The following is a 27979-nucleotide window of genomic DNA, read 5'->3' on the forward strand; positions in this document are numbered from 1 at the left end:
GTCTTCATTGTGTGAGAAAAAGCATACTTGTTTAAATTCAGGATTATGAAACTTATTTTTATTTTTATAACATGAGATGTGTCAGGCTTCATCTATCTTGAGTGTTAGAGTTTTATTGCAAAAAGATTCTGTTTTCTTCAGCCCACGTAACTTTCACTTCCAGCCAAGTATTCCTGCAGTGGAGTTGATCCTACCTCCTCAACCACCATTGAAATGCTTGGTCTGAAACAAGAGCATGCCCTATTTTCCTAGGCATTTATTATTTCTGTGGTCCCACATTTATTTGTAGGCTTTCTCTTCCCTCTTCTTTGGCTTCCGAGTTTCATTTGGTTGTATGATTATTCCCATGTGAGTCAGTTCACGCCCTCTAGATGGCAGAAACCAAGCTCGATGGGGTTAGAAATGTGAGAGATTTAGGGGAATCTGAGTGGGTTAATTGGTTAAGTGTCTGGCTCTTGATTTCGGGTCAGGTCATGATGTCAGGGTTGTGAGATACAGCCCTGTGTTGGGCTTTGTGCTGGACATGGAGCCTGCTTAAGATTCTCTCTCTCTCCCTCTGCCCCTCCCCCCCACTGGTGTGTGCACACAACCTCTCTCTCTCTCTCAACAACAACAACAAAAAAATATGAAAGATCTATCAAGAAGGATGCATAGGACAATGGGGAGGGAGCTGGAATAGGCAGGGTAGGACTCAGGTCATGATGCAACAGGACATCTGCTAAAGGAGAAGTAGTGGGCTAAGAATAGCTTCCTACCATGGTGTAGCTGTGGGAAATGCATGGCCAGCCCAATAGGGGAAGACACCAAGACTGCCCAGAAAGGACTCCCACACTGGGCAGAAATAGCCAGGTCCCATACCACATCATGCTTAGCTACTGGTGAAGAGCTTTCTAGGACCGAGTGACCTTGACTAAAATGCTGCTGCAGATTTGAAGACTTTGTCATTGTTGGCTATCACCTGCTGTCCTTAGAGAAGTTTCTCTTGAGGAAGATCAGAGCTATATGGCTTCATGGCTGTCACAAACGCCCCCCCCCCCCCTCCCATTTCCTCAGCAGACATTCTTCTCTTATAGGTTTGGGAGACAGCTGTTTCATGGCTCCCTCAGGTCTTTTCCCCAGGGGAATCTTACAAGGGAACAGTTAGAACGATAAACTATAGCTCTCAGCAGTGCAGTTCATATGGGGGCTGCAACTGATACTCAGTCTCTGCCCCCCTCCACCATTTGTTCTAAATTTACCTCACTGTCACCGTTGGTTAACAGCTCTGCTGGTCTCAGTGGCTTACAGGCAGTGAGACTAATCCCTCCCATGGGAGGTTGGAGCCCCTGGTATCCAAATCCTTCTTGGGCCAGGATTGCTGCGAGGGACTGCAATTTTAAAATCACAATTGGGCAAGGGAATATCAAAAGCAGTTCCACACATTTTTCTTTCTGCCCCAACATGTGACAGCAGCCTTGCTCCGCCTGCTAATGGGGATCAAAGAGTTGTTCCACAATGGAGACTTGTCTTCTGGCCTGCTGGCCATTACAAAGGGAGTTCAAATTACCCAGGAGGCAGCTATGGCTTGTTGCTCAATGGAACACTTCCTATGTCTTCTAGAAAGAGTATGCCCCCTTTGGGGACTAGGATCTCTAACCATGTAGAGCCCAGAATTATAGAGACAGAAAATATAAATTGCCCATAATGACCACTGGGTCATTGATTGTTGGCTAACTTCATTCCTCATGACAAGTTCTTGTTTGAAGGGAAATCTCAGTGGCATACACCATAGCTGCTGTACCAGTATTTGTAGAGGATCATGCATCCTCATATATTCTCATGTAACATGTGGCAATTTCCTGTTGGAGGAAAATCTATCCCTACCCACTGATATCAAGTTTGGCCATAAGCCTGGTTTTAGCCAATGGGATATGAATGAAAAATTATATGTCATGTCTGAGCAGAATCTTTAAGAGACACTATGTGGTTCAGTGAGTCCTTTTCTCTCTGCCACAAGAACATATCCCAGGAGGGCCTAGCTCCTACCATGAAGGAGGCCTGTAGATCAGAGCCATGGCTAAAGCACAGCCAACCCAATTAATGCATGCAAGAAATAAACCTTTGTTGTTGTAAAGCACTAAGAATCAGGGATTGTTTGTTACTATATGGATCTGGCTAGTAAATTGTGCATTTTGGTATTTGTGATATTTTGCTGGTTGCTAGCAAGTCTCCTTTGTCCCACTTTCTGATATTTGTGTTTCCCTGGCTATTCCTAAATAACAGATGTCTGCTCATTAATGGCTCTAACTATTGTTCTTAATGTTTCTGGGAGGTCTCTGGATTGACTATCTCAGAAACATCTGGATACGGTCTTTAAAAACACAACTCACTGGCTGCACATACAGAGGTCTTGACTCCACAGATGTGATTCGGTAGTTGTCTTTAGTGTGGGTTCTGGAATCTGCATATTTTTAAAGCCCCACAAGTTCTTACAATAAATTCAGGAATTAGTTGTATATTATATTCCACAATCTTCAATTTGCTGTAAGCTAATCATCTTTACTGGTCTCTTGAACTTAGAGGTACCATTACCTTTATTGCTTACCCTTGGACAATGGCCTTTGTATCCAATTTATTTTAGTCCCATCCCTTTGTCCTGCATTCATAGCCTGGTCATATAAAACTAGCAACTCAGACCTACTATTGTTTGAAGTATGCATTGAATTTCTCTTTGGAAGAAGTGTGTGAGTGTGTGCGTGTGTATCTGTGTGTGTGCGTGTGCATGGACATATATGAACAAAGGCATTCAGAGTTAGATGAAATTGTTTTATGCTGAAAAAAATGTAATTTCGAAATGAAGCAGCAGAGCTAATTATCTGTCTGGAAAAAGGCTCAGGCTCTATTTAGGTCAAAAGTAACAGAGAAATTGCTGATACAATTATTCCTAGTAACTGTCTCATAAATGCCTATGTGCATTAACACATGCATAAATCCCCTCACGAGGCTATGTTACTCGGAGTGAGATGACTGTCTAAATAAATCCATAAAGCACTCTTTGTGCAGTGATATGACAACAGAAATAAGGAAAAGATGAGGATGCAAAATGATTGAAGGCAAAGTTACACAAAATCAAATATCTATGAGAAAGATGAAGGTTACAATCATCACAAGTTAAAGAGAAACCTTCCCATTCCACCACACCCATCCCCCTCCTCCACCACTTGTGTTCCGCCTTAAATTCTTAATGATTTTTCCTAAACTATTCCATTTAAGTAAGCTTCATTTATTTTCTGATGGATGTTCTTGAAGAAAGCACGCAAAATAAAATACGTGGCAACACTGCCCAGGCTTAGGACGCTTACAACCACGATGTGGAAAGCTCCACCCACCCAATCCTTTGACTTCATTCATGCTTCTGGATATTCATTGCTCAGGATAGTGCAGGCAGCTTCCAGCCATCTTAATTTCATTTTGCAAAGATGGTATACTCATTGTCTGAATAACCACTCAAAATATTCAGAAAAAAGGAAATAAATATAAACAAACATTTTTGACTGTGTGGCAAGTCATTGTCCAAATTAACGCCAGAATCAGAGTCTCCTGTTCTTGCTGAATCCTTTCTGGCTCTATCCACTATGGTCATATAACTCTGCTATGTCCTCAACCAAAGAGGGAAAGAAAAAAACTCATTTTCCATTATTGTTCCTGTTAGAATGTAAAACTTGTGACAAACATTATAATGGTATGAAAGATACAATATAGAGAATGATAGAATCTTAGCTTGAATTTCATCATGTTATAAAGGCAGAGCCAGCCAAAAATTTAGGTTAAAAAAAAAAAAAGAGTTTAAATAAACTTATGTCTGGAAAGGTAGACTCGACAGGCTTCCAAAATCCATATACTCAAAGCTACTTTTTTTAATATTCATATCTGTCTAAGAAAATCAGTGGGATGTTTTCAACAATGTTTCTTTTTGCTTCCTCTATTGATGAATAAGCATAAATGGGGAAAACTCTAGAAAAAAAAATCTTTAAAAATTTCACATTGACACTCGTGTCTTTTTTCTTCATCCAAGAGTCACTATTACTTAATAACCTAGAGAAAGGGCCAAGAGTCATTTCCTATATGAGTCACTGAGCTTCGAACTGAGATTTCTTATATTTTAAGACGTTTGATCGAACTTTCCTCCGTAAAACCTAAGAACCTTCCATTTAAAAACTTTGCTTACTCCATGAAGTGTTTAGAACGACCCCAGGATCACATGATACTTTCACTGTATCTCTTTATTTATTATTATGCTATTTAATTCTGTGAGGCCAGCTTATTAGTAAGAACTGAGTTTCTAGTATCAGTGAAGGTTTCTGGAGAGCTCCCAGAGGTTAGCAATTGCAGCCTTGCTCTTTCTCTCCCCCCTGTATTTGGTCATGACACCTCTTTTGTTGCTCTTTGCCTTCTTTTCCCCAAAAAATCAACCAGGTAAAGAGCAGGGATGGTTTTGAGGAAGTGGAGAAGAGTGTCAGGTGCTGCCCACTTGACCTCAGTCGTGTGTCAAAAGACAGCCCAGGCGAGTCATTGTCACCGGCCTCCTGCTTGCTTTTTAAGGCACCCACAAGGTTTCCCTTAAGGGAACGCGATGGAAGCTGACATGCGCCACTGCGGGACTTTCTTCTCCTTTAGAATACTATGTTGACAGTATCTGGATGCCAGGATACTAGGGTGGCTGGAAATAAGTGTTGGGATTTCCGATGATGATAATCAGGTTACGTCCGCTCTCCCGTCGGACCCGATGCACAAGTACAGCCTGTGCCGGGCCGGGCGATGCAGACGCTCCTTCCCCACCCCGGTCAGGTCAAGATCCGAGCTCCCCCGGGGTCAGGGTCGGGGTCGGGGTCGGGGTCGGGGCCGGGGTCGGGGCTCCGCCGGCTCCCCTCACCCTCCCGCGGGGCTCTGCTCTGTCTTGCAGCATCGGGGGCGACGTGGGCCGCGGCCACGAGGGGAGCTACGCGGGCAAGCATTTCCGCATGGGCTTCATGACCATGCCCGCGCCGCAGGACCGCCTCCCCCATCCCTGCTCCGGCGGCTTCTCCGTGAGGTCCCAGTCCCTGCACTCGGTCGGGGGCACAGACGACGACAACAGCTGCGGCTCCCGCAGGCAGCCGCCCCCCAAGCCCAAGCGGGACCCCAGCACCAAGCTGAGCACGTCCTCCGAGACCGTCAACAGCGCCGCGGCGCCCGGCAAGAGCGCCAAGGGCCCCGAGCGGCCCGAAGGTAAGACACGCCCCGACCTGGGGGGCGGCGAGCCCCTGGGCCCCGCACCTGTGGGGATGGCAGGTGCTTGGGCCCCGCACCTGTGGGGTCGGCGAGCCCCTGGGCCCCGCACCTGTGGGGATGGCTTGTGCTTGGGCCCTGCACCTGTGGGGTCGGCGAGCCCCTGGGCCGCACACCTGTGGGGTGGGGGAGCCCCTGGGCCCCGCACCTGTGGGGATGGCATGTGCTTGGGCCCCGCACCTGTGGGGTCGGCGTGCCCCCCTGGGCCCCGCAACTGTGGGGTCGGTGTGCCCCTGGGCCCCGCACCTGTGGGGTTGGCATGTGCTTGGGCCCTGCACCTGTGGGGTCGGCATGTGCTTGGGCCCCGCACCTGTGGGGTCGGCATGTGCTTGGGCCCTGCACCTGTGGGGTTGGCATGTGCTTGGGCCCCACACCTGTGGGGGCGGCATGAGCCTGGGCTCCGCACCTGTGGGGTCAGCATGAGCCTGGGCCCCCGCACTTGTGGGGTTGGCATGTGCCTGGATCTCACACCTGTGGGGTCAGGGAGCCCCAGGGCCCCACACCTGTGGGGCAGGATGTGCCTGGGTCCCGCACCTGTGGGGTTGGCTGTGCTTGGGCCAGGCACCTGTGGGGTCAGCATGCCCCTGGGCCCAGCACCTGTGAGTCAGCATGCACCTGGGCCCCACACCTGTGGGCTCTGCATGAGCCTGGATCCCGCACCTGTGGGTCAGGATATGCCTGGCCCCACACCTGTGGGGTCGGCATGTTCCTGAGCACCTGCCTGCCCCCCTGGGTCTCACAGGTCTGCCTTCCCCTCAGACAGGAGGCCTGGGGCCCAAGAGGCCTTTTGTTAAGGTGTCAAGGAAGGACACCCAGAGGGATGTATTTATATCATCAGAAAGGGAAGGCATCCTGTTGCGTATTTTTTTACCCCCTTAAAACTTCAAATCAGGGATGCTTGGGTGGCTTAGCGGTTGAGTGTCTGTCTTTGGCTTAGATTGTGATCCTGGGGTTCTGGGATCAAGTCCCATGTGAGGCTCCCTGCAGGGAGCCTACTTCTCCCTCTATGTCTCTGCCTCTCTCTGTGTGTCTCTCGTGAATAAATAAAATCTTAAAAAAAAAAAAAAAACAGCTTCAAATCATTAGGAAGTGGTTTGGCCTCGAAAAGGTCTAAAATTTCTATTTTCTTGCTTTGATTAGTATCATTTGTATGGTCACAAAAGCATTATGTGATTCTTAGAGGAACATTGTGAGGCAGAAAAATAGAAGGCAAATTGTAATTATTTTAGGACTGGTGATTCGGGACATTTTGGTGGACTGCCTTCCAGTGAATATGGGCACACACACTGTGTATATATTCCGGTGTCTACTTCAATCTCAATCTCTACACTCTACCCTTACCTCTATTTTAACTCAGCTATTAAATGTACAAATCTCTCTCCTCCTCCTTGCTGGCCTAGGAGGGTGAATTAGGTCAGGTTAACCAGAGATCTCACAGCCCTTTCGTCTACCTTGAGTAAGGAAATTTCAGCTTGTCTAGGTTTCTCCTGAGAGTCCCTTGCAGTAAGAGCAGTCTCAAGTGTGTGTTGATACAAGCGCATTCAGATTTTTGTGCGTTAGCTGCAGACAGCGGTTCAAGGTTCCCTGTGCCAGCTTGAAAGTACCTTTAGGCCAGGTCCTCATTGTTCTCTCATGCTGTTTGTCCCTGACATTCTCCACAGGAGGCTTCCCCCAAGCCCCCAGCGTGCCAAGTGTCACGGTGGTTTGCAGCTGAGAGTGGAAGCCGAGGTGGTCCTTGTCTCAACTGGGAAGCTGTCTTTGTCATGTGGGCTCCCCAGTCCTTCATATTGTGGTCTAATCTTTCCACAGAGGCTCAAGCCCATGAGATGGGGTGCCCATGACTCATGTCACATCTCTTCCATCACCCTCATATTTCATTTCCCCCAGCTTGGTGTCTATGCAGCTAAAACTGAAAAAAAAAATGAAAGCTTCGAGGCACATTAAAGAATACAAATAAATGCTTGGAGGTGGAGCTAATCAATGTATCCTACAAACAAAATCTCCACTAAGGCTGTTTCTCCTACTACACATACATGTAAAAACATGACTATATGCATATGCATGTGAGTACATATGTGAATAAGAGGGATGTGTATTTACAAAATTGAAATCATGACGCATACAGTTTCATGTTTTATTTTCACCTATTTTCCTGCGACTATTTTCCATGGTGTTCAATTTAAGAAACACTATTTTTTTAAATCTTTTTTTTTTTTTAAGATTTTATTTATTTATGAGAGAGAGAGAGAGAATGAAGCAGAGACACAGGCAGAGGGAGAAGCAGGCTCCATGCATGGATCCTGACGTGGGACTCAATCTCAGGTCTCCAGGATCACACCCTGGGCTGAAGGCGGCACTAAACCACTGAGCCACATGGGCTGCCCTAAGAAACACTATTTTTAAGAAAAGACGTGTACATCATAACACTTTATTGAATCATTTTTCTCCTTGATAAGTACTTAGGTTGGTCCAGTTTATTTTGCTATAATAAATAGAACTGACACAAATGTGCATGCGTGCATGCATGTGTTCATGTCTGTGAGTCTGTTTGTACAATTCTCTTTATTTTTTCTCTGCTGCCTTAAGAATAGATCAGAAGACTCCATTCTCTCCTGATTCAAGGTCATCAGTATGTCCTTCAACTTGTAACACATTGGTGTTTGTAGAAACAAACTAGGTGTTTCATTTACTTGTTAATACACTGAAGGACCCTAGAGACCTAAATATCGTTCTTAGGTTTCCCCTGATGTTGTTACACAATGTCTTTCATTTCCCTTTATTTGCTCTGATCTTATTTCCAGAAGTCCCCCCACTCCTACCTTTCTTGCCAAAAAAACTGCATTGCCAATGATGTTAGATTATTTACAAAAGAAGTTTACTGATTTCAAACTCAGTTCTCCATAGGATTCAGGCTTGAGCGTAATCTAGACATATTGAAGAATCAAAGGGAAATAAAAGAACCTCCTCAAAGGAAGGGGAAAGATGAAACAGAGAAGGAACATAGCCAGTAAGGGATGTGTTATCAAGCACTGCAGTGCTGCTGGAAACATCTGGAAGCAGTGTAAAATACCTGCCTCAGAATAGCCCCTCTCAAGACAGGGGGAACCAGGGGTCTTCACAGCATGCAGAGATACATGATGGTTGTCCCATAGAAGAAACATTTAGGTGGTGATTCAGTTACCTTGAAAGTAGAACTGATTAACAGTCATTTGGGATGCCTTAAATACCTAATTCCTGTGGGAAAGCAGCTCTTAATTTCTTTCAGATCCCCTCATCATCTAAAGATCTAGGATTTCAAATACGTACTTATCAAACAAAAGACAATAGCTCTATTATCTTTATTTCTTCCGAGGACAGGAGAGGAGACAGTGATTTCGAGCAGCACAAAGACTTAAGTGAGACATGGAAAGCTGCTTGATCGGTATAAGACTTATTAAACACGAGGTCCAAGTTCAATATCTCTCCTCAAAAGGAGCTCTAAGTATGGAATGAGATGCTTTAGTGGTCGTACTTGTTTGAGGATGGTCAGTGGACCAGATGGACTACTAGGATCCAGTGCAGAAAATGTAAACTTTTTTTTTTTTAATTCATGAGAGACACAGAGAGAGAGGCAGAGACATAGGCAGAAAGAGAAGTAGGTTCTCTGTGGGGATTCTGATGCGGGACTCGATCCCAGTTACCCCGGGATCATGACCTAAGCCAAAGGCAGATGCTCAACTGCTGAGCCACCCAGGTGCCCCAGAAAAGGTCAACTTCTATAGAAGAGTGATTCTCGATGCAAATTTCACCTCTTCAGAACACTTAATAAAAAGACACTTGCAAAACTGGATATACTCGAATCTCCTCTACCAAGTTATGACTTCAATAGCAAGAGAGAATCAGGGCTCAGTTCAGAGATGGGGAAAAAATCTTGAGTCCAAATGCATGTGTACATATGTGTACACTCAAAGCCAAAAGCATATAAATATGTAGATTGTTCTTTTATGAATTCTCAGTTCTTTATAACCAGGAGTTAACTGGAGTTCATTACAGAGCATATGTTTTCTTTACAATTTTTCTAGCTATCAAAATTATAACAAAGATTTAAAGTGACTTCTATGAATCTTACTTTGTCTTGTCTTTTTACATTAAATGTCAGCAAAATCAAAATATTGATTCAGTGGCATTAGAATGATTTCCATGGTAACCAGCTTCTATTTAAGTAGGGGATTATGACTTCCCTGTGGATAAAAGTAAAAAAGAACTGGACTTGTAGCAAAACAGCTTTTTAGAGTAGGGAAAAAATAGCTTAATGATGAACACGCAAAAAATTACATACCAAGAAAGTACAATTTAGTTTTTAAAAAATTGTAATTCTATCACACTAAAAAATACATTTATGGCTCTATTTTAGGGTCTTCTACAATAGTAACACCTTTAAAAATTATACAGTGGAGAAGATATACTGGCAACAAGTATGTGATAAATATTTTAATTGCTCTTTTTTTTTTATTGCTTCAGTGTAGTAGCTACTTAGTATGAGGAAAGATTGGATTAAATAAAAAGAGTTACCTGGAAAAGACGAGAAGCCCTACCAGTCATATCTCGTGTATGACCCAGAGCAAACAGGAGCTGAGCAAGCTTGCATTCTCCACCCCCACTGCTCAGGTAAATGAGCATCCCACTCATCATTTGAGACTCTGTGTGGTGCAGGCAGAGACTGTACTTGGAACCAACGGGCATTTGACTTGGGACAAGTGATCTAATGAGACTATTTTGTTACCTTTAGAATGAGAATAAAGGACTGAAAATTGATGGTTTTCAGTCACAGCCTGGCTCCGTCACAGCCTTATGACAACCCAGTGGAATAATGCCCATAATGCGGCAGGGTAGAAAGAAATTGCTCTACAATGATAAATTAATACTATTTTAAAGGTGTGCTTACTGCTTATTAATAGGCTTGAATAACAAAATTTGGGTTTGGTGCAACACATATGTTAAAAACAAATAAGAGAGGAAAAGAAAGCCTTCCCCCAACACACACGCACTGTCCATCTTAGGCTTATAATTTTTTATATAACAGTCTGAATAAACAGGGAGGTATTACCCAGGTGTAATAATCTTTTCATGATATTACGACATTCATATAATATTTAGCATAATGAGGAAAATATGTTCCCTTGAACATCAAGCACTTCTACACTTTTGAGTCCTTTAGAAAATACAAAGTATTATTTTTTTAGTTGTGCTATAATTGACATATAACATAGTAGTTTCAGATGTACGACATGATGATTCAATATTTGTATATATTGGAAAGTGATCAGCACAATAAGTCTAGTTAACATCTGTCATCATACATAGTCACAGGTTTTTTTCTTCTATCGAGAACTTTTAAGATTTATTCCCTTGGCAACTTTCAAGTATGCAATACAATATTTTAACTAAAGTCACCATACCATATATTGCATCCCAGGACTTGTTTATTTTATAAATGGAAGTTCGTGTCTCTTGACCCCTTTCACTCTTATCTCCCCACTTCCTAAGACTTCTATTTGTTACGACTCCTTCTTTCGGGTCTTTTTTAATGCTTCATTTGTAATGTTGTTTCATGATTGCCTCTTTACAAAACGATGAGAAAATGTTTTTGAATTGGGATAGATTTCCTGGCTTCTGATTTTCCCATCTAGAGATGTTTATTGGAGTCAGATCTGTGATTCAGAAATTGGGGTACCTGCAGAAATTGTTTAGAATCATGACCGTCCTTAAAACCTTGAAGTGTATGGAACCAAATGTGTAGAATCAAAGTCTAAACTCATCATAAGATCTCTCCCTTAAAAACAAAACCAAACAAAAAACCAAATCCCTTTCTCCAGTTACCACTTGAAGAGACTCGCAATCTCTAACTATGCTGTTTTTCAGTCTTCCATCTATTTAGCCAATGCTGTAAGCACTGCTAATTGTATGGAGATCCGGTGGCAAACAGAACAAGTGGTCCTTTCCATCATGTTACTCATCACCAATTGGGTTTCTAACTTTGCAACTCAGCCTTCCTCTATCACATCAAGGAGCAAGCGCTGACTTAATGAAATCCTTTCTTAGAAACCAGAAAATCTGGCATGACAACCATGGGGGCTTCCTCCACGTAATTAGTTGTTTAGCTCTGGAAGAAACAGTTTAACACATTTTAATAAAGTGTTGTTCCTACAAAGAATATTTGCTGTTCTTTCGTTGTTCAGGGCTGACAACTGAAAAGGTGCCCAAATCTGATTTTCTACCAATAAAGCTTCAAAAGCAACCAGAGGGCATTTAAGGAGAGAGGAGGAGAAGGTTGTGTGTGCTTATTATGTTGGCGAACTTTCAGGCTTCAGAATTCTGGTTAAGGAATCTACGCCAGCACCACTCAGGGCCAGCCATATACTTGTTTTTGCCTTCTCAGTGACTAGCCCAGATCTCGGACATTTATAAGGTTCTTGTACAAAAATGTTAAGACTATTCCTTTTAGAACTCAGCCATATTAGGGAAGTAGGGGTGTTAGAGGTGTCACATCAGTGCTGGCAGCATTCAGCCTCCTCATCTACAAAATGAGAATAACAATACTGATCTTTTTTTTAAAGATTTTATTTATTTATTTATTCATGAGAGAGAGAGAGAGAGAGGAGAGAGAGAGAGAGAGGGAGGAGAGAGAGAGAGAGGCAGAGACACAGGCAGAGGGAGAAGCAGGCTCCATGCAGGGAGCCTGATGTGAGACTTGATCCTGGGACTCCAGGATCACACCTTGGGCTGACGGGCGCTAAACTGCTGGCCCACCCGGGCTGCCCAACAATCCTGATCTTGCGTGGTAGGTGGAATGGCATCCAAGAGGGTATCCGAGAGTCACATTTCCTGGTGTACTCACCCCACCTATTCCCTGGAACTGACAAACCACTGATGGCTTGCGGACGGAGGGGGCAGTGTGGCAAGGCATACGGGTGACCTCTAGGAATGGAAAGTAGTCTCCAGCTAAAAACCAGTACGGAAACAGGGACCTTAGCTCTATAACTGCAAGGAACTGAATTCTGCCAATGACAAAAATGAGCTTGGAAGGGGATTTGACCCCAGCATCCCCAGACAAGGACACAGTCTGGCTGCTGTGTGGATGGGCAAGCTTGTGGGACCCTGAGCAGAGAACCCAGCCTCCTGGGTTCTGACTGTGCCCAGACTTCTGATCTGTAGAACCATGAGCTAAGAGGACGGTATGGATTCTTAAGCTGCTGTGCTTGTGCTAACTTGTTATGTAGCAATGGAACAGTAATCCATCTTACCGAGTTACTAGGCAGGAAAGGCGAGATGGGCCAGAGGATAGCTTGCCTTCCTCTCTCCCACTGGGCTGTTCTCTGAGGGAGTGAAGTGGGGGGTTCAAGCAGGATCAGTGGCTTTCCAAACTTCCCAGGCTGGACCTTGCAAATGAATGAGATGAAGGATCCCTGGAAAACGCTGACATATCAGGGCTCTTGAGTATCTGCTTAGGTGTTTGTAGTTTTGTTCAGATCTTTTCCTGAGAGGGTCCTTTCTTCTCACTCACAGGTTTTGTTCTTTCAAAGGGCTCAGCAGTGGCTTATCGGGTGGCTTTTGGAATGACTCATTTCGACGGCTGCGGCTTGCCTGCTTAGGACCTTTTCCACATAACAAGTGCCACTTGTATTTCACAGTGTGTGCCCAACAAGTGCTCAAAGCCCCGTGTAGTGCAACACTAATACAACACAAAGAAAGGGGGGAAATGAGCTCTCGAAACCTTCAGAGCTCCGGCATTGGATCGGGTTCTGATGTGCATTCTCATAGTTGTAGACATGGGATGTGGGAGATTATCATCGGAGCCCCACATTCCTGGATTCCTCTTTCCAGGGTGACAGAACCAGAAGCTGCTAGGCTTCCTGGTGGAAAAGCCATCTGTCAAACCAGGCGCGGCTCAGACGGAGACAGGGTTGTGCATCCACAGCGTGTGTGATCTTTCTCCAAATGTGCCCTGAGGCCCATGAATGAAACAGTTTGCAAATCAATCATCACACAACAGAGCTCTCTCAGTCCTTGCCTTGCTTGTTGATTTTGGTCCAATGAACTACCTTGTCTCTAATGGTCTTACCCAACATCCTTCTATTTAGAGTCCAGATCTGGCCTCGATTATCTCAATGTCTTAGATTCGTCAGAGCATTTTTGTCCATGTTGTTGGCACAGAATGATATGCCCCTGAGAGACCCATAAAGCCCCAAGTTCCTGAGTGTGGTGATCAGGTCATTGGTGTGAGGGTGTTTGCTTGTTGTGCAACAAATTGACACAAACTTAGTGGCTGAAAACAATATACCTTTATTATCTTATAGCTTCTCTGAGTCAGGAATCTCTTCAGGGTCCCCTAAGGCTGCAGTCCAGGGGCCAGCTGGTGCTGGGATCTCATCTGAACCTCGGAGTCCTTGCCAAGCTCATGTGGTTGTTGGTGGAGTTGATTTTCTTGGGATTGTAGTACACATGATAGGTTACCTCTTCAAGGGTAGCAAGACAGGGACTCTCACTTTTATTCTTTACCTTCAGGAAAGGCCTGAATCTTCTTTTAAATAGCTCATCCAGTGACACCTGGGTGGCTCAGTCAGTTAAGCATCTGCCTTTGGCTCAGGTCATAATCCAGTCCTGGGATGGAGCCCTGTATTGGGTTCCCTGCTCAGCGGGGAGTCTGCTTGGCCCTTCTCTCACTCAAATAAATAAATAAAAATCTTTAAAAAAGAAATAAATATCTCATCCAGGATAATCTCCCTTTTGATGAACTGAGTTTACTGATTAGTAACCTTAATTACAATTGAAAATCCCTTCACCTTTTTCCACATACTGCAACTTAATTATGAGAGTAATAAACCATCATATTCACAGTCCTGCTTGCACTCAAGGAGAGAGAATTATACAGGATGTAAGTCACAGAGTGCAGGGCTCTTTGAGCAGTCTAGAATTCAGCCTCCTCAGAATGACACAAAGAATATGTACACATAGCTTTTCTAGAAATCGGTCAACTATCCAGTTGAATACTTCGGAAGTCAGTTTGTGGAAAGTTAATTAGCAAAGTGAGAAGCAAACTATAATTCACTAGAATAATACAAATATCATAAAATAACCTAAGTAATTAGTAAATACAGGGCACAATATAACTCCCCTCTTCATTTCTCTTTGTCTTTCCTTTTTTCTACATAATGGAAGCCACCCCTGCTGCAAAATGCCTGGACTGTTTTATTGATTTGAAAGTGGAAAAATCTCATTTCTTTTGGCTTCCGCCTTTACCTGGAAGACATGAAAATATACACTTCTCAGTCCCATAATCCCCATGTGAAAGGACTTCTAGCACATAAAGATTCAAGACACCAAACTAGTGCAAATATTAAAAATTGTGGTGTGTACAAATGTCAGTCTATTTGATCATCACTGTTGATTTTCCTGGTTGGTGAACTCTCTTGTTGACTCACTGGGCAAGCTTGACCCAGCACAGTCACCGGCCCTAAAAAACCACATAGATGTGGACTAGCTAATACATAGTATCCTTGATATGGTGATAGTACTCCCCACAATTTGGCCTGTGGATACCCACAGGACCCCAGGACTGTAGGGATTAGTGGTGGTAATTTATGCTATGTAACTTCCTGTCTTCTACCTGCCCATTGAGTAGCATTTTGATGACAAATAAACGTGAGACTACATGTTCCCAAGTTGTGCAACTTCTGAATTAAAACAACTGCATCAATTTCCAATTGTGGGTATGTGGACATCTGAAAGCATCCATCCTCGAAGGAAGGGGAGAGAATTAAATGTAATCCTACTGCAACTTTCCCCATGGTCTCTGTTTTTGTCTGGTCTCAAGCTTGGATAGGTATTTATCTCTTCTTTGCAATCGTGCAAAAGCATTAAGGAGTAATGCAGTAAGTTATTAAATTACTAATCACTAAAATTCTGTAAGAAAAATGGAGGAAAGAGTTGATAGCCTGCCTTCCTTAAATAACCTCTACCTCTTTTACTTCCTCGTTTCTCTGCAAATCACTCACTTCTCTATTTCTTTAGACTTCAGTCTGGCCCCCATGTCCTGAAGATAACTGACAGCACCATCAGTGCAGAGTCTTTGCACTTATGTAAGCACGTACCCTGTGTGTTAGCTTAGCTCCATTCCAATCTTTCCAATTCCAGGCAGTGTCTTTCTGAGAATATTTCTGATAAAAACATTTCTTCTCATTTGATTATATAAAGCATTTGATAATTTGCCAAATAATTTATATATATGTATATAGAGAGATTTATATATATTAATATATATAAATATAATTATATTCATATATATATGTATATATATATATATAGAGAGAGAGAGGTATGATTTTCTTTATATCTATATTCTCCATCTCATAGATAAAACAATAATGGTAATGGGAAGGAATCTTTAGTCAAGTAGTGGGTGGACTTCCTCCAAAGCATGTTGGAAGTAGGATTAGCTCATTTCAGACCAATCTAACCTTGATTACTGATCTAACCTATTTCTGATCTTGACCCAATGACCTCCTCAAGTCACCGTCTTACATGTCTCCTTATTCAGCTGGTTTCTAAAAGGCCTTCTGCATGTGCTTGCTCTACTGAGTCAACTCTCATTGGTTTGAGATGAATAACTTACTATCTGGCTCTATCCTCACCATGACTTTGAATCCAGTCTTCGTTTCCATCTCAGTGGCTTCCTTCTGTGCCTATCCTTTGCTACTTCTCATCTGCATGTTAGATTATTGGTAACTACCATATTGGTAACCCCTCTGCTTTTTTTGTTGTTCATGCACCACTCTTAGTGGTTTTCTTCCTGACCACTGCTCTCTAAATCTCCTTGGACAATATTTCTTGCTCTGCCTGAATCTAATGTCTCCAGATTCTACCCTTGGATCTTATCTTCTACTCTGATAGTTGTTGAATAAATAAGTGATGAATCCACATACTCTCCAAATGTCTGATTGAATCTCTGGATACATGTCTATCTGTAGATATCACAGTCTTCAAACTCATCATTCCTACACTGAACCAGCCATTTCCTCTATGTTTCTTCTCTTGATACCAAAGTTGGAATGTAAGAGCCTTATCAGATTGCTTCTCCTACCTTACACCTGACATATAATCCATCATCACATGTACCCAGTTCTGTTCCTCATGCCTCCCATGTCTGCCCCTCTCCATCCTTTATAGCTTTTACTCTCCCATCTCAGACCATCATCATTTCTCAACTGGACAACTGTTTGCACATTTGACTCCTCTCCTTTCCTGCAGTCTCCTCTTCTCAAATCCACCCTGCTTACTACTTCCAGAGAAGATTTTATCACCTGCTTATCCAGTCATATCCTTATCCAGCTCGTGATTTCATTGGTTAATTTGTTATCTTTTCATCATTTACCTGATAAAAGCACAACACATGAGCTTAATCTTTATCATTTTTCCCCTACAAGCCTGCAGATTCACATCTCCCACTATGCATGACCTTGGTATGGTCCCAAAGTACTTCATTTTCTCTGAACAAGTCAAGCTTTTTTCTGCTTCTGGATCTTTCTGTGCATGTGGAATTCCTCTTGTCTGGAATGCCTTTTCCAGATCAGTCTCCATAGCAAGTTCCCACTCATCCTTTAAGGCCCCAAGGCAACTGCCATCACTCAGGCCCAGTTGGGTTTACAATACAGTCACCTATTCCAAATGATTTAAACAATTAAATTGTTTTAGGTTTGTAAAGCGTTATATTTTCTCCATTGTTTTACATTTTTGAATCTTGTTAGGTACACAAATTAATTATGGGTGGTGGCAAAGAATACTGTTGACGGGCTATAATGTGTTATTGGTACTGTATACCTTTTAAGTTTATCCTTATGTTATAAGTCAAAGAAGGTTCAGCCTGTGCCATTCAGATTAGGTATAAAAAACAAGTTTCTCCATTGAGATGCTCTAAATAAAGACCTGAGATTCCTTCCCCTTCAAAGACTTTTGGAAGTTGGCTTTAATCTTCCCTGTTCTCATGTATTTTATGGTTTCCCTCCACTATTTCTGTCATAGTCTTAAAGGCCAGGGACATCCTCCAAATTAGTTCTGTTTTTCCATTACAAAGGCATCCAACTACTGAGCAGTTTGTCACTCTACCTTCAAGAAGAGTGTGTAAAGCCATTTTTTAAAGCAGAGAGACTGCAAGTGTGCATAAATCTTGCCTTTAATTGACCTCAACGAAGCATCCACTTATTGTAGAAAGAGTGCTTTGATTTTATGGCCCTCCGTCTGTACCGAGAGTTACTACACTATGTACTGCTTTCTATGATTTTTCTTGATAAGTGGGAAGGCAGTGATTTAAGACAAGCTTTTTAAATTTCTTTATTGTTATTAATATGTATTAAATTAAGTTGATTATATGGAGCAGAACATGCGAACACATCACCCTTTGGAACCTCTGCTTTCTGACAACTTCATCTAATAAGAACAGCTGAAAACAAAGAGAAGAAAAGTTAAAAAAAAAAAAAAAGAGAGAGAGAGAGAGAGAGAGATAGCTTAGAGGAACTAAGCTCCTTCTAGCACTGAAGCTTGTGAATTTTACAGAAAGTCAATTACAGGTTTATTTGTTTTAACTTAGTATACATTTGTTTTCAGGTCTTGTTTTTCACATCCCCATAGCATATTAGAAGCAATGAGTGATCATGAGAAAAAGAACAATAAGGATTGTTTTACTTGATACTAAGAGGAGAGAAACAAAATTTCAGGAATTTATACAGTTACTGTCAAGTCCAAGAGCATCACCCACTCAAAATGCCCTGATTACTCTCAGCTTGTATTACTTTCAGTGTTAATAATGGTGATGCCCCCGAGGATGTCATTAGTCAACAAATATTTATTGAGTATCTGCTATTTGCCAGGCACTATGCTAGGTAACGGAGAAACAGGAAAGATATGTTATATCCCCTAAAAGACATTATACCCCAGGAAGGGTCACTGACATTTAAACAAGCAGTCACAGTGAAGTGGGACCACAATACTGGTTGGTGAAGTACAGGGTCTGTTGTGAGCATAGATCAAGGGCACCCACCTCAAACTAGAAGAGGCAGAGATGGCTTTTCAGAACAAGTGTCTTAAACTGCTGAAAATAAGGATGCAATATATTTTTATTTTATTTTTAAGAAAACACTGCCCAGTGTGGGGCTTGAACTAATGACCCTGAGATCCAGAGTCATATGCTCTACCCACTGAACCACTGAGTCATATGCTCTACCCACAGACCCAAAATGCAATGTATTTTAGAAATACTCTGGATAAAAATGCTTACAATGAAAAAATATATAGCTACCGAATGAGAATGCTCTGATTCTTTGGAAAATGTGGCTAACCAAGCTGAGTTATATTCTCATAGTTTTAAGCAACCAAAGATCTACTGTCCCTATATAATCTTTATTTGGGGAGTTCAAATATTTATTTTATCTTATGGAATCTTCCATCTTTATGAGATACAAAACACTGGATTATCTTTAGAAGAAAGCTTAGAGTACATAAAGATGAAATTCAAACTGGAGATACTTCCATAGAGTAAATCGATTTTATATCCTTATATTAAATAGCAATGAAATATTAAATTTACATGTTGCCCATTTTTGCATATTTTATTTATCTTCCCTAACTGTGCCTGGTTAATTTGGCTATCATTATTTCTATGATATAGAAGCTTTGGAAAAGAAAAGGAAATATATGCTTCTATCTATGTTTGATTAGATCAATGCCATATGCCATATAGCTCTATTCTTTAGTTGGTCTGCTCTCTTAAATGCTTAATCAACTTAATCAAAATTTAAGTTTCCGTGTCTATGGAAATCTTCGTTTTAGCAACATGTACACACCAGCTTGACAGTGAACACAAGCAGGTTAAATATAAAATTAATTGCCATATTCAAAAAAATAACTGAATAAAGAGTTATGATTTGGTTAACATGGTTAAATGAATCTGAGGTACTGAGGCCACATTCTTCTATGGTATCTTAAAGACTGTAAATATAGAAATAAGCAACTTCTATCATCTATAATCTAGGACAAGTGGAAGGATTGGCATGTCTCTCAGGACCCAAAGGATGTGGGAATTCTGATGGTAGCCACTGAAAACATGTTGAAGTCCCCCCACATGGAAACAGTATATTCTGAGAGGCAGCTGCTTGTGATCTCTGTGGTTATTACTTCGACTAATATTTATTGAGCACCCATTATATACCAGTTATATACCAGAATGAGATAACATTCATGAACAAACTTTTGAAAATGGTGCATACCTTCAAAGTATTTCTATTCTAACAGGAGTACAGCAGTTGATAAACAATAGACATAATAAGTCCATAAACCTGCTAGCATGCTGGAAAGTTATAAGTGCTATAGAAGAAAGAAAAATCTGGAGTAAGGCAAAGGGATCCAAAATTCTGGGGCAAAGGCAGGCACATTTAAGTAGAGAGAGAAGAAACGACTTCATTCTGATATTGAAGATACAGATTCGGTCTAGGCCCAATCAAGAGCAACCACATAGTAATTCAAACAAGGAATATACTGTAAAACACGTTCTTGTCTCATGGAGTCAAAGAATGAATCTCACAGACAAAGGAGAGTGATTCAGGTGATTGAAGTTTATAAGCAAGGATATAGAAAAAGCTCTCAGGAGTGAAAGGGGTCTGGACAGGATTTCTGACGTGGGCCTCCACTGATAGTCTTTTATTTGGAACTGACTAGGGAGCTTGTGGTCTTATCATTCTTGTGACGCTTTGGTTTGAGTAAGGACTGGTGGTAACATCTTTAATGGTTTATTTTTTGGGTCTGGTTATTCTTTGTTGGTCACAGGTGACTGTCATAAAAAAGACCCCCCCCCCCCCACACACACACCCTAGAACAGGTGGTCTGGTTTCCTTACATCTCAGCATTTTTGGGATTTCTGTGAGCCTGATCCCCTAGCTCCCTAGCTCCCCCTACCTAGCCTCACCTGTCCCTTACTCATAAAGACTTAATAACTATAACAGGATTAGAGTAATAGGAGGTCAACTAGTAAGAAGTAGAACAGGTGGCAGAGAATATAGGAATAGTACAGGTGAGAAACAGCCCCTATGTCTAGGGCTGAGATAGTGCTCTCCAGCCAGAGCTGACTTCCAGGCATTGTTGGGTGGCACAGTTATGGATTATTGGATGGTGGAAACATTCCTATGGGGGTACCTAGGTGGCTCAGTCAGTGAAGCATCTGGCTTTGGCTCAGGTTATGATAGCAAGGCTCTGGGATAGAGTCCCACATCAGGCTCCTTGCTCAGTGGGGAGCCTGCTTCCCCCTCTGCCTCTGCCTGCTACTCCCCCTGCTTGAGCTCTCTCTCTCTGCCAAATGAATAAATAATAAAATAAAAATAAAAAAATAATAATGAAAGAAAATTAAACCACTTATTTAAAAAAGAAGAAGAAACATTCCTTTGGAATTGTGCTCTTGCTGGAAATCTACCTCCTGGAACTTATCGGAGAACCTCCCTCTGATGTGGTGGGGAGGAAACTATTCATAGGGGTTTCTTATTAGAGTTATTCCACCACAAGAGCACTCAGGGTTGAGGAGACTGATGTAGGTAGCTGTTGGCTTTTGGAGTTCAGGCTAGAGAAGCTGCATGCTCTGTAGGAGCTGGACATGGAGAAGCCACTTGCATGACAAGAGTTTGGCTAGTGAGCTGCTGGAACCAGGAAGCAGAATCCTTTTTTTGCTGCAATGTTTTTCCAGCATCTTCTACTGACAAAGCTTAACATTGTGCCAGCTGGCCCAGGAGAGGATATTTAAAGAGCCTAGATCTCTTGTCAGAAGCAGGAAAAGAGGATGCATTTAAAAGTGAGAGACAATCAATTGATAACTTGCACAGACAGTAAGGAAGTGGGGATGTGTCTTATGTTGATATCTGAAGGGAGAATGTTCCAAGTAGAGATCACAAAGACCCAAAGGCAGGAAGTCCATAGGTAGAAGGTCAGTGTGGGGGAACATTGTGGATGAAAAAGACAAAATCAAGGGGTGCCTGCGTGGCTCAGTCAGTAGAGCATGCAACTCTTGATCTCAGGGTCATGAGTTCAAGTCCCATGTTGGACCTAAAGCTTAAAAAACGAAACAAAACAAAAAACCCAAGAAAGAGATGAGAGAGAAAAAGAAGGTGAGACCCTAGAGGACCTTCCTTCTAGGCCATTATAGGGCTTTGCATCCAAGGCACCCATTCAGAGGGTGGAGCAGAAGAGTTGCATTAAGTTTGAAAAGAATCATTTTAGTGACTATAGTGAGTATAGAGTCATGGGCTTGGATATAGAATTGGAGAGACCTGTCAGGAGACAATTGCAGTAATCCAGATGAAAGATGATGGGGGCAGTGGAAGTAAAGAGAAATAGTCAGAAAAATGTTACCTTTTCTTTGTTTTTTTTGTATATTTTTTGTTGGAGTTCGATTTGCCAACATATAGCATAACACCCAACGCTCATCCCGTCAAGTGCCCCCCTCAGTGCCCGTCACCCAGTCACCGCATCCCCCCCGCCCACCTCCTTTTCCACCGCCCCTTGTTCGTTTCCCAGGGTTAGGAGTCTGTCCTGTTCTGTCACCCTCACTGATGTTTCCCACTCATTTTCTCTCCTTTCCCCTTTATTACCTTTCACTATTTTTTATATTCCCCACATGAATGAGACCATATGTTTGTCCTTCTCTGATTGACTTACTTCACTCAGCATAATACCCTCCAGTTCTATCCACGTTGACCTTTCTATAGGAGCTATTGCTCATAATCCCTTCTCCCTTCCTTCCTTACAGGGGAGATAGCTATTGCTATAGGCATAGGTGCAGGTATAGGATAGGTATAGGTATTGCTATTGGTATAGGTATAGATATGCAGATGTAGATATATAGATATTTTTAGGATATACAGGTCCTATCTGTGAAAACTTTTCTGGGAGACAAGGATCCGAGCGCTCTATATAGATTAAAACTCATTAAATGCATGCTGTTGATTACATTTACATTTTTTTCTTGCAATCTGGAAGGTTGTGAGCCAAAAATGAGTTTCCGTAAAAGATCTATAGGTGTTTAAATTGCAAACATAGCAGACACAGCTATTTTATCATTAAATAAATGCAAAAGGTTGTATTTAACTTTCATGTTTCCAAAACACAAATCTAGTTTAGAATGTTAACTGAGATCAAGGCCACATTCTATGCAGACCCCAGTTGCTCTCCAGCTGGCCCTGTCAACCTGCTCAGCCTTGCTTCTCCTGCTCATTCCAGGTTCTGCCTACAGCCTGGAGCTCAGGGTTCCTTCCCACCCTCCAAGTGCACCCCAGTCTGCCCCTTGCCATTCTCATACCTTTACTAGTGTTGAAATACTGGCCTACTTTCCCCTGGCCCTAAGAAAATTTATCATTTTCTTCACATTTCCTTTTTTAAATTTTTATTTTAATTCCAGTTAATTAACATACAGTGTTATGTTAATTTCAGGTATACAATATAGTAATTCAACACATTCATACTTCTTCACATTCTTGCCCAAATCTTGAGGGAAGACATACCCAGCTCCTCCCAAGGCTGTATTTTCCCAGAACAAAGTACTCTTTTCTCTGTGCTCCCTTCCATACTGTGTTGCCATGCTTGGCATTACTGGTTTTTTTCTCTAAGACTATCTTCTCCTTTAAGCTGTTAAATCTTGAAGGTCTTACTCCTTTTCATATTCCTATTAAATTTCCTGAAACATGTCCTTTATTTCTTAAAGTTGACCTTTATTTATTTGAAAATAAAGTCGCAGAGATTGATATTATATCTAATTAAAAATACATTATCTAATAATAGTTGAAATAATTCTTGCAAATTATTTTTCTCCAGTATATACACCAATTTATGTCTGTTACCCTGAATTTCTTACTTCCTGAAGTATTTATTGAATTGGGGAGAAATTCTTTGCAATATTCAGTATTAGCCCATCCATAGAGGTACAATAAAATCCACATCTTATTAATACTTTTTAATTTTTTTAATATGAAGCACAATTGTTTTCTTTTAACCCTTGCACTTCCAGAGACTATCATACTAAACAGATGAAACTGCTCATGATTCTTAATCTTCTAGCACTTCCTGAGTGAAATATAATATACAAAATATGCACATACTTTTATTAATATTCAAGTTGTTGCCAAATGTAAGTGCTTAAAATAAAAATGTCTGTGTCTTAAGCAATGTACCTCACTGTTCAATTACATAATGCTCATGTGTCTCTGAGAGTAGGAGGTTTACTGGGGATGTCAAGTTTCCTGCAACTCTAAAATTATGCTGGATCAGAGCAAAACAAGAATGCAGACAGAAAGAAATGAAGTGGGATTTATAGCCATATTCTGTTGAAACACTGAAGAGAGAATAACTTGAATATATTTGATGAGGAAGGGACTAATCCAAATCCAAACCAACAGTGAGAATCCACAGCTTGGCAGAAGTTCCCCATTAGGAAAACATTTATTTCAAACTCGAGAACTCTTTATCCGAAGGGATACATAACTTGGGATCTAAGCTGTATGGCTACCTTCAAGTAATAATAAGCCAAACAAGAAACTGAAAAGTCCATGTAATGGGAGCAAAAGTTCTCAGAACTTGGTTATTTGAAATGTTTTTCTCCATTTCCCAGAATGGTACTTGAATCCTATCTCTGCTTATAGAGATATTTTATCTATTCTCCATTGTTGATTTTTTTTCAGTTGTATTGTAATTATCCATTCACATCTGTTGTCAACTCTAAGTGGTGAACATCCTGTAGGATGAGAATCATATTAATCTAGTGTATGTTTGGTACTAGAAAGGGTTCAATGAAATGTTTGTTGAAAGAATAAGTGGTAGAATTAAGTGTTACTCCTATGATTCTAATGGATCAAGTGAATTTATGATGGAGTCATCGCTGAGATAGGGAAGATTAGGGAAGAACTGAAATTCAGATGAATATGCTTGCCAGATATTTAAGTATAGGTAAACAGAGGTAAACAGCAAACAGTTGGATACAGTTCTCTGGGGGATTGGAGTGGAGATGTAGATTTAATAGTCATTAGAATAGATATCGCTTAGCCACTGGATTGGAAGGAATCACGTTGCTAGAGGGAGCAGAAGAAAATCAGAAGGTCTAGAAGCAACCCACGTGCAGTAAGTCAGATTTAGTCAGGTGGGAAAGGAGGAGCTAGGAAACCAGTCAATGTAGTCAGCAAGCTAGAAGGAAGACAAGAGCCAAGGGAAAAGAAAGTATAATGATACAGTGATAAATGGTGACAAGTCTTCGAGAGCTTACATAGGTAGTGGGCAGATGTGAGTCTGTTAGATCTGGCAATCTAGAGGCGATTGGTGATCAGGACAAAAAAAAATAGTGTAATGATGGAAGGAGAAGCCAAATTTGAGGAGGATTAAAGAGGAAATGGATGATGAGGAATTAAAGGGAGGACAGATGTAATTTTTGAAAGGTTGGCTATGAAAAGAAGCAGAGAAATGGTGCGGTAGCTGGAAGAAGATGAGAGAGCAGTGGGAAATATGTACATACAGACTTGTGTAAACTGTGGGAGAAACAAAGAACAACTTAGGATGGTGATGAAAAGGATTCAGAAGAGAGAGAGAGGAGATGATCAATGGAGAAAAGTCCCCATCCAATGACAAAGACCCTTGATGGGACAAAGGTTCTTCCTCTGTCCTCAGAGAAAAGCAAGTAAAGAAATGGGTAGGAATTCTGGTTTGTGGTTTGACTTGGTCATGAAAACAAAAGAAAAAATTCTCTCCAATGATACTCCAATTATCTATGGCTATTCAACAAAAGATTCATTACTTTGTGGATTAACAATGATTTATTATTTCTCATTATTCTGGGCTTTGACTGAATGCAGTGGGTAGCTCTGCTCCCTAAGTGTGGCTGAGGTCATTAAAACTACTGTTTTCAGCTGGAGGCCTCACTGGAAAGTGGTTTTTCAACCTCCAGGGTCTTTGTTCATATGAGTTCTCACAATTCGGTAGTCTCTATTTACAGTGTGGCAGCTGACTTCCAAGAGCAAGCATTTCCAAGAGAACACACCTGATATTCAAGTATTTATCAAGCATTTGCTTGCATCACACTTGCGAATATCCTTGTTGGCTAAGCAAGTCACATGGTCAAAGCCAGAGTTGATGTGGGAGAGGCTATTCAAGGTCATACATGCCAGGAGTTAAAGTTCATTGGGGGCCACTTAAGGTAACTATCACAAGTAGCTTCTGTTTTCTTTTCTTTTTTTTTTTTAATTTTTATTTATTTATGATAGTCACAGAGAGAGAGAGAGAGAGAGGCAGAGGCAGAGGGAGAAGCAGGCTCCATGCACCGGGAGCCCGATGTGGGACTCGATCCCAGGTCTCCAGGATCACGCCCTGGGCCAAAGGCAGGCGCTAAACCGCTGCGCCACCCAGGGATCCCCTTTTTTTTTAATTTTTATTTATTTATGTTTTCTTAAACAACACAGTGTTATGTCTTAAATGTTGGTTGGGAAAGATATACAAAAAGTAAGACTATCATTATGAGAATTGGCATACATAATAATATTTTGGGTTGTGCTGAGTGGATTTATGAGCTGTATTTATGAAAATAATAGAAAATAACATCAATCTTCTATTAGTGTGGTTTTGTGTGATATTCTTCAGCAGCTCTCCAGTGTGCAAAGGAAGCAGACTGGCAAGATCATTTATAAATGTTTGACTCTCAGAGAAAGTATGTGGACAGCAGAAGAGTGTCAATGTATGTAATACCCTTCCTTTTATCTTTTATAGGCTTTCTTATTATTTTCCTTTAAAATTCTTGATCCATCACAATCAATTTAGATATTTACTACATTCAAGTCAAAATGTTCAGCCTTCAGAAGTTCCAAAAGAAAGCTATCAATGTTATCCTTGTCATCAACAGGTTTTAGTGGTCGAAAAATTTATAAAATAGTTGAAACCCTTATTTCTATTATTAGGTATTTCTTCCTTCTCTACTTTTCATTCATTACCCACACAATTTTGCTCCATTTACCCTTTTTAATAAAAGATAGATTGTCCAAAACTCCCTTACATATTTAAGCTTTTTTACTTGGCCCTTATATCAATGTCCATTCACAACTATAGAAATTCTACTTGCCATTTAAATACAGAATATTTCATGTAAGGACCTGATTCAACAGATATGCAAACACTGAAAAAAAGAGGATACAGATATAACCCAGCAGTAGAAATTGCAGGAAGCAGCTACTCTCTTTGGAGCTAAGGGAAGAGATTTTTTAAACCCTTCAAAGCTAGAGGAAGGGTCCTAATGACCAGTCATCTAAAGGTCTTAGGAAAAGGAGCTGCCTTGATGAAGTTAGTTCTAGAACTGCTGGGCAAATCTGGAAACTAGAACCAAATGCCACCCCAATGTGAAAAACAAGATGCAAAAACAGGAAGAAACCAGTCCTTTCTCCTTTTAATTGTTCAGCCTTTCTGTAGTGCCTCCTTTTTTTTTTTTTTTTTGTTCTGACTTTATTTTTTTTAATAATAAATTTATTTTTTATTGGTGTTCAATTTGCCAACATACAGAATACACCCAGTGCTCATCCCGTCAAGTGCCCACCTCAGTGCCCGCCACCTAGTCACCCCTACCCCCTTTTGGAAGAAGAGGGAGCACTTCGTAAAGCATAAATAAGGTTTACAGAGATTCAACCCCAGCGTCACAGAGCTGACCAGAGAAGGGTGAGATTGGAGCCAAATGATGATATCTTAATGACTAGCACAGTTCCTTACCACCATCTTTGCCATTATCTCTTCAGTAGTATGATTGGGAGGGAAAAAGATAAACAGCCCAGTGTGGGATGGTAACTTTTTATGTCTTGATCCTTTGCCTTGGAAATACTTTATTACACTGTCTTCAAAGAATACTTGGACAAAGGCTCGTTAGTCTTCATTTTCATGAACATGACCCTTATTTTAAAGGTTCTAATATCAAAAGTGTGTATATGCTTTCCATTTTTGGCTTAATAATGAAGTGAAAAATTGATCAAATTTTTATCAAGGATTAAAAAAGAAAAAGAAAATATCTCCTAAAAATGAAAAAGAACAAAATTTAGGCATTAATGACCCTGTAACAATCTGGCCCCTTAGTTCTCTGTTGGTAACCCTTTGCTGTACCAGAATTTTCATTTTTCAGTGGCAATCAAAAGAATGAGCTAAACAATACATATTCTAAAGTAGTACAAGTTTTTCTTTCTTGTGTCCTCTTCTGGCCTTCTATAAACTATTTGTATTATAGAAAAATTCCCAATCCAAAAACATCTATAAAACTGTCATTCAGAAAACATTCATCTTGATAACTGCTAATACACAGATCATGGGAATTTTGAGCAGCATTTGTGAAATAATCACAGCTTTCTCAATACAGTATTATAGCAGCTTACAGAAACTGCGAGTATGTTCCAGTTTTCCTTCACAATTTTTTATCTTTATTTATTTTCTATACAAAATATGTTAATGCTTTTGGAATGGTTTTTAGAGGATAATTTGTAGCCTGAAATAAGCATGTTCAAGCTTCATTCCAGAAGGATTTATGTTTTGACCAGCCATTTGGAAGGAGGTGGGAACAGGCAAAATAAATATAGGATAGGTGGGAGGGGAAAAACAA

At 41.1% G+C, this 27979-nt stretch overlaps 1 protein-coding gene across 4 annotated transcripts in view; it reads left to right on the top strand.

Moving 5' to 3' along the window:
* NYAP2 (neuronal tyrosine-phosphorylated phosphoinositide-3-kinase adaptor 2) overlaps nucleotides 1-27979 on the top strand; it is a 261148-nt gene that overhangs the window by 102223 nt on the left and 130946 nt on the right. For all 4 annotated transcript variants that reach the window (XM_072796451.1, XM_072796452.1, XM_072796450.1 and 1 more), the window contains one exon: nucleotides 4943-5247. In XM_072796451.1, the coding sequence (XP_072652552.1) occupies nucleotides 4943-5247 (305 nt within the window). The remainder of the gene's footprint in view (nucleotides 1-4942; nucleotides 5248-27979) is intronic.

Source organism: Canis lupus, chromosome 24 (assembly GCF_048164855.1).
Source record: "Canis lupus baileyi chromosome 24, mCanLup2.hap1, whole genome shotgun sequence".
Taxonomy (NCBI): domain Eukaryota; kingdom Metazoa; phylum Chordata; class Mammalia; order Carnivora; family Canidae; genus Canis; species Canis lupus.